Consider the following 11,293-nt stretch of genomic DNA (forward strand, 5'->3'; position numbering starts at 1 on the left):
AGAGTGGCGGCTGCAGAGGCAGTAAGGAGCAGCGTGTCCGTCTGTCTTCCTGCGTACGTCCTGTTGTCCTGCCTGCTGTGAGCGGTGAGGGCCGGGGAGCAGCTCTTTGTCCTACGGCCTGTGAAGCCCACACACTGACTGGGGCTCAGCGCTCTCAATCAACTTGTAGATTTACTCATAAAATGTTTTTAGTCTTTTATCCAGAGAAAGTAGCAGCTTCATCACGAGGCTCAGACGCTCTTCCTCTTCTGTTCTTGATCAGGTTCATTTGGAGACGTCGCTTTGGCCTCTGATGGCTTCCCATCAGACTCTGGCTTTATGTTTCACATGTTAAACACTGAATCTGTATTCAGTGTTTAACATGTGATAGATTAATTTTCAGTGATGATGATGATGATGATGATGGTTAGTGTGGAGCTCTGACTGTGCTCTGCTGCCCCCAGCGGTCCTGGGTCACTGGGCCGAGGTCTGGACTCTGTGTGAGGCCCTGTGGGGTCGGCTCAGCCCCTCCGACCAGGAGCCGGAGGCGGAGCCTGCCGGCGAGTACCAGCGGCAGCTGGAGAGGAGGCGGAGCTTCTCGGCCTGGCTGTCGCGTGGCGCCGCCCGCAGGGTGGAGGAGGAGGTGGCGCTGGCGGGGAAAGGCGGCCATGTTGAAGCCATCTTCAGCTGCCTGACAGGAAACCGCATCAGTGAGGCGTGTCGGCTCGCCCAGAAGGAAGGTGAGCCGCTGTCCCACCTGTCGCACCTTTTTTTTTTCTTTTTTCTTTTTTTTTTTTTTTATACAGCAAATATAAAACAAACCAAAAAGTTTTTTCAATTTCTTCCATTGAACAAAAGGAAAAGCTGGAAGGATGTTAAAATGGTGTTAAATGACTCTGCTGTGGTGTGGGTGTCCGTCCCGCAGGAGACCACCGCCTGGCCCTGCTGCTGTCCCAGGCCGCCGGATCCCAGTTCAGCCGCGACCTGCTGGCCCTGCAGCTCGCCGACTGGAACCGCATGCAGACAGACAGCTACCTGTCTGAGGAGCGCCTGCGCATCTTCACCCTGCTGGCTGGAAAACCTGTACGACACCGCGTGTGTGTGTGTGTGTGTGAGAGAGAGAGAGAGATTGAGCTGAGAAGTAAAGGAGAGGAAAACTGTGGATCTCGACCCAAAAGCAGGCGACCAACATGAATCTGTTTCAACTTTTTCAGCTTTTTTTTCTTAATCTGCTGCGTGACGCTTCCTGAAATCTCTTCAAAAAGCTAAAGTGTCTCTGTTGTGATCAAATGTCCGATTATAATTTTCTTAGAATTACATTTTCTGATTCCTGCTTCACTACAGTCACTAAGGCAGAGTTCACCCTGAGTGTGAATCTGAGGATGAGGACAGTGGTGAACACTGAGTGTGTTTCCTGTGTGTGTGTGTGTGTGTGTGTGTGTGTGTGTGTGTGTGTGTGTGTGTGTGTGTGCGTGTGTGCAGGTGTGGCAGTCGTCGGACTGCATGGTGAACGTGTGCTCTCAGCTGGACTGGAAGCGCTGTGCGGCCGTCCACCTGTGGTACATGCTGCCGCCCACCGCCTCCGTCGCCGACGCCCTCGCCAAGTACGAGGCCGCCTTCCAGGTGAGTGCACCTCACCGAGCCACGCCCCCCCCCCGTGTGTACGAATTGATTGATCTTTATCAGTGTGCTGTCATCCCAGCTCTAATCCGAGGCGTCTGTCTTCCTGCAGGGCTCAGGTGAGGGGGGGAGGTACGCCTGCGCCCCCCTGCCTCACTACCTGGAGCAGGTGGAGCCGCTGGACGAGGAGGAGGAGCAGGAGCCCAGACGGCCGCTCTACGACATCTGCTTCCACCTGCTCAAACTCTACAGTGACAGGTGAGCCAGCAGGCCTCTGCAGGTGGAAACACACCTGAGGCCTGCATCAGGAAGGCGGGATTCAGGCGTTAGCGAGATGCCTTCAGGCTCCACTCCGGATTTTCTGTATCACAAAGCTGGTTCACCTCTGATCAGGACAGGTCTGAATCCTACGTAAAGCTCCGCCCCCTGGCCAATCAGCTGTTTGCCAAAACGCGGCCTGCCCAATCACTGAGGACCCCCTTGAACAACGAGTCCAGATGAGGAGAGGAGAGCGTTATGGCGTGAGAGGATTTTCCTGGACCGATCAGACCCGTAACATTTTGCTGCCGACTCTGTGTGAGAGTGAGGCTGTGATGCTGATGTGAAGCAGCTTCAGTGTGCTCTGACTTCTGTGTATCTCAGGAGTTACCATGGCGACAAAAATCCCAAAAAACTACGCCAAATGTCCCATCCGCAATGAATGGCCAAAACGTCCCAAGGCTCCAGGGCGCAGAGCTTTTGACCTGCGTCCACGCACCGCCTTATGGTGAAGAAGGAACACCACAGAAACACCCTAGCAACCATCCAGAACACCATAGCAACCGCCTAGAAACGCCCTAGCAACCATCCAGAGCACCATAGCAACCGCCTAGAAACGCCCTAGCAACCATCCAGAACACCATAGCAACCGCCTAGAAACGCCCTAGCAACCATCAGTAACACCATTGAAACAACCTATCAAGGCCCTAGCAACCACCCAGAACACCATAGCAACCACCTAGGAACATCATGGCAACCATCAGGAACACCATAGCAACCGCCTAGCAACGCCCTAGCAACCGTCAGGAACACCATAGGAACCGCCTAGCAACAGCATAGCAACCCTCAGGAAAAGCATAGCATCTGCAGCACCTTAGCAGCCACAGCATACCATACCATTCAGACAGAGGTCGGACACACGGCCGAGGCACTCTCAAAATTTCCGCGGGGGAGTTTTCTAGTTTGAGTATTGTGATTTCAGTGATGTTTTGTTTGAGCCTGAGCTCCAGGTGAGTCCTTTGTCCTGTTGCCATGGTGACAGCACAGGAAGCACACGTGTGACTTGAGTGTGTGTCGCCGTCTCCCCGTGTCCCCGCAGACACTACGGCCTGCAGCAGCTGCTGGACCCTCTGACCGTCACCTGGGAGCGCTTGGATTACCGTCTGAGCTGGCACCTGTGGGCGGTGCTGCAGGCGCTGCACTACAGCCACCTGAGTGCGGGGGGGCAGGGCCTGCTGCACGCCAGCTACGCCGCCCAGCTGGAGAGCGCCGGCCTGTGGCACCTGGCCGTCTTCGTGCTGCTGCACATCCCCGACCACACGTAGGCCCAGCCTCACACACACACACACACACACACACACACACACACGAACGTGGATATGACAACAAAACAAAATGACTTGTCAGATATGACAAAAATAGGAAATGTGTTTTTTGTTAATTTGTAAGATTAAATTCTCCATGAAATGACCTCACATGACCTCTGCTTCCTGTAAAACAGCACCATACATGGTGACATCTTCCTTTAAATAATTTTGTAATTTTTTTTCTCCCTACAGTGGCCCTAATATGCCGCTACAGATATTGTATATGATTTTAAAAAACAAAACAAAAAAATGAACATGAACTAAAAAATGACCAAAATAAACATGAAGCACAGAGAAACTGCAGTAAGTTCAGTGTTATGGCTTCCCACCCAGCCTGGAAAACCTATAACAGTTTATATCTTGATACAGTGTCACATGTTGTATTTTTAAAATTAATTCTGAAACTTAAAGCACAGGCAGCATAAACTCTGTGTTGCAGTGCAGAGGAAAATGGATTTTCAATACTTGGCTTGAGCTGCTGGAGGTCAGTGATGACTCAGTGAGGACAGCACACTTTCACCTGCAGAATGTGTGTGTGGGGGGGGGGTTTCCGTGGCCGATGCCAATTCTTTTACAGAACTTGGAAGCCAGTGGACGGTGTATAATGCCAATATAATGTGTTTTTTGTTTTGCTGTGGGGTTTTTTTTTGTTTGTTTTTTTTTTTTTGCATCTCATAAAATACAACAATTTAATGACAAATGAGACACACTATTGCTGAACTTAATGAACATTTATTAATAACACAAATGTTATTGTCTGTTTGCTCAAGTAGACCTGCTCTGTCTGCAGTGCGCTTCTTTCAAATTAAAAAAAAGTATCAACTAAATAAATGTGCACCTGTGATCAGAAAACTAAGCAAAAAAAAAACAAACTAAAAAATAGATAACGTTATTACCTTTAACAGCATTTATCAGCTGATAAGAGGAGACTTTTTTTTGTTCTTTTTTTGTTTATCGGCCTTGTGATCGAACAAACGACTGAGATAAACGTTTGAAAGAAGCTAAATGTTGAGTGAAGCTGAAGCGGCGTGGTGTGTGTGTGTGTGTGTGTGTTCGCGTCCTCAGGCTGCGGGAGCGAGCGGTGCGGGAGCTGCTGCGGCTGCACCTCCCCCTGCAGGAGACGGAGGAGTCGGCGCGGAGGGAGCGCTTCCTCACCGGCCGCCTGCTGATCCCGGAGCAGTGGATCCACGAGGCCAAGGCCATCCGAGCCCGCCGCGACACAGACAAACACCAGGAGGCGCTGCACCTGTACCGGGCCGGCTTCTGGAACCAGTGCCACCGGCTGCTGATCCGGCACCTGGCCTCAGGTACGCACCGCTGCACCTTTACAGGGGGGTCAGAATGAAAGGTGCCGCTCTCTCAGAGTTAAACCAGGAGACTGGTGCTGCGTGTTGAGCTGAGCAGCGCCCTCTAGTGGCCCGCCTGCCAACTCCAGAGAAACTTTTAGACAAACCATCGTCGATCTGCAATGAAGACAGACTGAGGGTTTGTTTCTGCCTCACACATTTTGGTGGACTGTGTATATATCTTTGTGTGCATATATATATGTATATATATGTGTGTGTGTGTAAATATATATTAGGGTTGTCACGATTCTCCAAATCCTTGATTCGATTCGATTCTCGATTTTTTTTTTTCAGCACTTCTGCCAAATTCTGCCAAAGTCGTCGATCCTCTCTTTGATTTCGATGCTCGAGACCATGACATAATTTCGATCGATTTCAATTAAAAATCGAAATCGTGAAACCCCTAATGTGTGTGTGTGTGTGTGTGTGTGTGTGTGTGTGTGTGTGTGTACACCATGTTGAACAAAGCCACTTCACATTTTAGTTTCGCACATCAAAGTCCCCTTTTCCAAGTTTGGTCTGTAGTTGAAGCTGTCGGCTCCCTGTGGCTCGGCCTGTCCAGCTGACGCTCCTGTCAGGACAGCACTCAGCAGGACACGCAGGAAACGCCCTGAGGTTTTTGTCCCTCCTGTCCTCCCGTAGATTGCATCATCAACGACAACCACGACTACCTGCTGGAGTTCCTGGAGGGGCTGGCGGTCCCTGAACGCAGCACCACCATCCAGGACTGGGACACGGCCGGCCGAGTCTACCTGGACTACATCCGAGTCATCCAGAGCCTGCAGGACATCCAGCAGGTGTGTGTGTGTGTGTGTGTGTGTGTGTGTGTGTGTGTGTGTGTGTGTGTGTGGCTGGCAGCCTGAGGTGGCGTTTGGCCGCCGGCCCTCCTCAGAGTCTCTTATTGTCAGAAGGAATTAAAGCGAAGCTCTGGCAGCGTCTCAGCACAATTAACCTTCAGACGTCTTCAAGTTCACACAGCAGCCGAGCGCCCAGAGAGCATGCTGGGAAATGTGAGGCTGGGGCTGTCAGTTTGGTGAACATATGCAGGGTTTTTCCTGCATATAAAATTACGTGTTTTGTGTTTCGGTTTCTTCGCTAGTGTGTGTGTTAATCGGCATCCTGGTAGTGGAAGTGAAAATGCAGCTTAGTTTGACTGCTATATGATGATATACGATGAGCTCACACACGACCGACCTCTCTCAAATTTCCACTTTCCCAGCCATCCTCTTAGCTAGCTGTTTGTGTTTAACCCCCTGAACCCCAAACCCGCGGGCGGGATAGAAAGACATGTATTTTTTAAAAAATCGCCAAAATTCAACCGTTTATCATAGCTGGAAGCTTTAAAAACCTATTTTTTCGTCGGAATTTGAATTTTCCGATGGTCCCTGAATGCAACATGTCCGACTACCGTTTAGCGGTAGAAAAAAGGACGAAACTAAGCCTAAAAAAGTGATTTTCATTCGAATCATTTTATTATACATGCTTCATTCAACAATTCGCCAAAAAATAGTCGTTTACTCAATCCAGATCATTCAAAAAACAGAAAATTCTGCGGTCTTCAGCGGATCTGAGACATCTTGATTGATTCAGGTGAGCCCAACAGTCGCGTGACAAAAATTCACTGAATTTCAGTGCGTAGGCAGCAGTAGTAACATGGGAGGGCACAAGGCAGTAAAAACACCTAAGTTTATACAGGTTGGAAAAATGTTAATATTTCAGGAAATAAATCATGTGAAGCCCTACTTTTTTTTTTCCTGGATCAGTGACACTTGTGGGCACCTGAAAAAATGTTCTGTACATTTATTCCAATGTTCCTCGATTTTTGTAAAATAAATTATCAAAAAAAATCAGTTTGCCTTTTTTATTTTTTTATTATTTATGGCACTATAACTCTTTCATACTGTGTGAAAGACATTTTTGAATGACTCCTTGTGATAGCCACAGCTGAGCTGTTTCCATAGAGGTGCAGCAGAAAAACAAGCCCACAGTGAGCCAAAATGTGAGGGGAGCAGAAAACACCTCAAAACTGCTTGGGGTTCAGAGGGTTAAAACACAGTTCACTAAGTTCAGTAAGTTAAAAAAAAAAACTGCCAGTGGAACAAGGAAAACGATCCTGAAACAAGTGAAAGTCTAAAAACAAGTTACTTTTTAGGCGACTGTCTTATTTTACTGGGATTTCCAGGCTACAGCAGCGCACAGACATAGATTGTGTAACAATATGAAGAGTGGCCACTCCTCTGTATTTTCTCTGGCTAACAGCAGCACACTGGCTTAGCTTGTCTATTCAGAGAAGAGGTATCACTTTGGCTTATTTTTCAATCTATGTTATCACATGCATACTACTGCTCATTCACTGGCAGTTGAATTGTTAGGTCTGTTTGATAAGTAATTTACATTTTTAAAATAATAATAATAATTTAACATATCGTTAACATAAACATACACTAACACTAAATACCGAGTGTTTGAGCAACATATCTCCTCTGTGCTACAAAAGGCCCGTGGTAAAAAGTAACCCCCCCCCCCCCCCCAGGCAGAGGTGGTACCACCTGCCTCAATTTGAGCCAGGAAAAACCCTGATATGTGAAGTTTAAGAACATGTGACACCTGGTCCTACAGAGCCATGCATCTGACTCCAAGGACAATGTTAACCCACTTCCTGTTTGTCACACTCGCTTCTTTTCCAGGAACAGGAATCTGCAACTTTTTTTTACAGATTATATTCTAGGGATAAACATGAGGCAGTTTTTTCCCTCCAAAATGGATATAATCCTGTAATCCTTCATATCTGTGTGCTTATAAGGAAAAACCAACACAGGGAAATTAAATTCAATTTAAATGTGAAAAGAAAAGAAGAAAAGAAACAGAAGAGATGTGTTTGGGTTTTGACTCTTTGACTCCATTACAGTCGCTGCTGTCGGCCAATTTCCTGCTAATCCATTAATCCCCAGACTATCTGCTGATCTGTGTGTGTGTGTGTGTGTGTGTGTGTGTGTGTGTGTGTGTGTGTGTGTGTGTGGCCATGTCCTGACATCACATTGCATACTTTATGAATTTCGGGATCTGTTATGTGGAGCGAGCGCAGCAGCTGGGTTTCGTACAGACAGGCCGTGGGGAGGAGGTCAAAGGTCGCGGCCGCAGCACCCCGAAGATAAACGGGACAGATCTTCCTGTGACTCCGGCAGAGACCGGATGACATGAGAATTCAAAATCACGATCAGTTTTCAGTGTCACTGCAGTGCCGTTAACGTCAGTAAGATAAACGGTAAAACTCTGAGGAGCATCACGGCACGACGAACCGCCGCCTTACAGACAGTCTGTAAAGTTTACAGACTGTCTGTCAACTTAACAGACTGTCTGTCAATTTAACAGACTGTCTGTAAGGCGGCGGTTCGTCGTTTCTGTAAACTTTACAGACTGTCTGTCAACTTTACAGACTGTCTGTCAACTTTACAGAAAGTCTGTAAACTTTACAGACTGTCTGTAAACTTAACAGACTGTCAAATGGCATATCCATGGCACAGAACGGACACGGTCGCGTTCTTGACTGTCTGTAAACTTTACAGACTGTGGATTACGTCACAGACAGTCTGTAAAGTTGACAGACAGTCTGTAAAGTTTACAGACTGTGGATTACGTCACAGACAGTCTGTCAAGTTTACAGACAGTCTGTAAACTTGACAGACTGTCTGTAAACTTGACAGACTGTCTGTCAACTTTACAGACTGTGGATTACGTCACAGACAGTCTGTCAAGTTTACAGACTGTCTGTAAAGTTTACAGATGGTCAAGAAGGCGGCCGTGTCTGTTCTGTAGCACGAATCTCCCCTCATAATATCCGACAAACATTATGTAATTTACACATGCTGCTTACCGTGGTGTAGAAGAAATCTCTCCTCGTGTCTCCAGACTCCTCGATGAGTCTGCTTGGTGGTTTTGACTCTCGCAGACGTGCAGGACAAACTTTGTTCAAACTCTCTGTGATCACCATGAGCTCGGCTCGCTTCTCCGCTCTGTCTCTACGAGCTGAGCTCTGAGCGTGATGACGTAATCCAAGCCCGGCAGAGCGTCCCGTCGCCATGGTTACCGTATTAAACTGCATGTGGGTTCATGAGCAACTTCTCCGCGTTCAGGAACAGCTGGAATTTTTTCGATAGAGCAAACTTTACGGAAGTTACGGTGTTTACAATCTGACGTGCACATCTGTGTCGGCGACAACACGTTCGGCCTTAAAATGAACCGACAAGATGATTCAGTTAAAGTTCAAACGGTCAACAAGCGGTCAAACACCCACCGGTTAGCATCCCGGCCCCGCCCTACCGCCGCCCCGCCCCGCACTAACTCACACACTCTGGGCCGAGGAAACCCTCTCCTCTGTCTGATGATGAACATGTAGTCCATGATTTGTGCAAACAGGTTTTTTCTTGTCAAAGTAAAAGATGCCGTCTGTCCCCGTGTCTCCTGCCCCTGTCAGATGGAGAACTCGGGTTACGAGCTGGAGCGCCTCCACGCCAGCGTCACGTCGCTCTGCGGCCGCATCGAGCTGCTGCCCTGCGCCGCCGCCAAGGACCGGCTCGCCCAATCAGGTGAGAGCGTGACGGACGCACTCCGCCTGCATTTCCCCTTCAAACAGCCGGATTTAGTCTCTCAGATACTGCATTTTACAAGATTACATTTGAACACATCGTGATAACACAGTTTACCATCGCCCAGTGTGGAGCCTGAAGGCATCATAATGTGAGTCCATGAAGCTCAGTGAGACCAGTCAGGAGGGAACATGGCAGTCTAACTAACCCCTCCCCCTCCCCCCTCCTCCCTGCAGAGATGGCGAAGCGCGTGGCGAACATCCTGCGCGCCGTGCTGAGCCTCCAGCAGGGGGCGGACGGCGGCTCGGACGCCCTCCACATCCCACTGGCCCAGCTGGCCCTGCACATCACCCGCCTGCCCATGCCCGAGGACTACACCCTGGAGGAGCTGCGCGGCCTCACCCAGTCCTACCTCCAGCAGCTCATCGTCAGCCAATGAGAGGGCAGGAAGGGAGGGGGAGGGGGCGGGGGGGGGGGGGCGTCGCTCGAGGCGCCGCTGTGCTTGTGGGCGGAGCTGACTGACAGTAAGCGCTGCCGTGGTTTAATATGGAGAATCCAAAAGCTGACAAGAACATTTAAAACATGAGTATGTTTCCTCCAAAACAGCCTGAGGGCCACGCCCTGCCCCGCCCACACAGCCGCTCTGAGGGCCACGCCCCGCCCACACAGCCGCTCTGAGGGCCACGCCCCGCCCACACAGCCGCTCTGAGGGCCACGCCCTGCCCCGCCCACACAGCTGCTCTGAGGGCCACGCCCCGCCCACACAGCCGCTCTGAGGGCCACGCCCCGCCCACACAGCCGCTCTGAGGGCCACGCCCTGCCCCGCCCACACAGCCGCTCTGAGGGCGGGGCAGCCTCCACTCTCCTGCCTCTCTGCTCTTCAGATTGTCAACTTCTCCAGAGATAAAATAGCACAAGGCTTTGGATTTACCATTCCTGTGTGTGTGTGTGTGTGTGTATGTGTGTGTATGTGTGTGTGTGTGTGTGTGTGTGTGTGTGTGTTCTGAGGAGCGTTTCAAGAGGCTGCGCTTGCTAAATATGAGAAATGTCGTGGTGTGACGTCAGAGGATCAGCCTGCTGGTTTGAATCTGTCACCAAATGATTTCACTCAGAAGACGCTTTCAGTTTTGTGGCTGTTTGAGGGTTTTTATGTGAAACTGTTTTTTTGCTGATTTGGGTTTTTCTCTTTTTTTTTTTTTTTTTTGTATAGCTGTTTTTGTATTGATGCCTCTGTGTATATGTGTGTGTGTGTGTGTGTGTGTGTGTGTGTGTGTGTGTGTGTGTGTGTGTGTGTGTAAATGCAAGCCTGAGTGACTGGTTTGACCTTTGACCCTGACGACGGGGCCGTGCTCATTCAGTTTGGAGTGTTTTGAAGTTGTAATCACAAAGAGAAAAAAAATAAAGTCCAGCAGCTTTTTTTTCCCGCTCCGGGCTGCAGAAACTCCAAAATATCAGTTGTTTTTTTTTTGTGTCAATATGTGAATAAAGATAATCTAACTTGATTTTAAGAAAGAGAGTCCTGTTCAAACAGGCTCGACGTGTACAACTTGATTTTTTTTTTTTTTTTTCTTCTTGGAAGGGCGAGGGGTTCGGATCCACGAGACGACTCCGAGGAAAACAACATGCAAAGTGTAAAATGCAGAAAGGTCTATTTTTGTAGGGTTTTCCTGTTGGGTTTGAATGTGAAGCCGGTGTGCGAGGCCCAAACGTCAGAAACACAGCAGACAGTTTTTTGTTAACAATTAAAAATATTTGGACTTTCTTGAGCATAAAAACAGTTTGCCTGCATCGCCTGTCCTGATTTAACAAAAAAAAAAAAAAAAAACATTGAAATATTATCTTATAAATCTGTTGTTTAAGTTATTTAACATCTCAAGGCCTTTGCTTGGGTTTGTAGGATGTAACGAGATATATTTTTGGAAAATCAAACGGCGAACATCAGGTGATTCTTCTGACTTTGGTTTTCCAGAACGTTCCCTCGCTGTTCTGTGCTGAAACTCTTCACTCGTCTTTTTGTTGCAGATCAAACTGCCGCCTCGCTAAACGCTGTGTTTACGTTTTGTTTCCATGTCAGATCGGTTTCTCTGCACTCCTCCGCCGGCGCTCCTTGTCCTCTGTAATTTTCTTCCAAAAAAAA

At 48.6% G+C, this 11,293-nt stretch overlaps 1 protein-coding gene across 5 annotated transcripts in view; it reads left to right on the forward strand.

Moving 5' to 3' along the window:
* The window catches only part of nup98 (nucleoporin 98 and 96 precursor), a 47,134-nt gene extending 36,122 nt beyond the window's left edge, over positions 1 to 11,012 (forward strand). For all 5 annotated transcript variants that reach the window (XM_030068437.1, XM_030068441.1, XM_030068440.1 and 2 more), the window contains exons 27-35: positions 444 to 719; positions 905 to 1,062; positions 1,462 to 1,602; positions 1,712 to 1,857; positions 2,957 to 3,178; positions 4,290 to 4,531; positions 5,213 to 5,367; positions 9,045 to 9,156; positions 9,393 to 11,012. In XM_030068437.1, coding sequence (XP_029924297.1) covers positions 444 to 719; positions 905 to 1,062; positions 1,462 to 1,602; positions 1,712 to 1,857; positions 2,957 to 3,178; positions 4,290 to 4,531; positions 5,213 to 5,367; positions 9,045 to 9,156; positions 9,393 to 9,595 — 1,655 coding nt within the window. In that variant the 3' untranslated portion in view covers positions 9,596 to 11,012. The remainder of the gene's footprint in view (positions 1 to 443; positions 720 to 904; positions 1,063 to 1,461; positions 1,603 to 1,711; positions 1,858 to 2,956; positions 3,179 to 4,289; positions 4,532 to 5,212; positions 5,368 to 9,044; positions 9,157 to 9,392) is intronic.
* The last annotated feature ends 281 nt before the right edge of the window (positions 11,013 to 11,293 follow it).

This window comes from Myripristis murdjan, chromosome 14, assembly GCF_902150065.1.
Source record: "Myripristis murdjan chromosome 14, fMyrMur1.1, whole genome shotgun sequence".
NCBI lineage: Eukaryota > Metazoa > Chordata > Actinopteri > Holocentriformes > Holocentridae > Myripristis > Myripristis murdjan.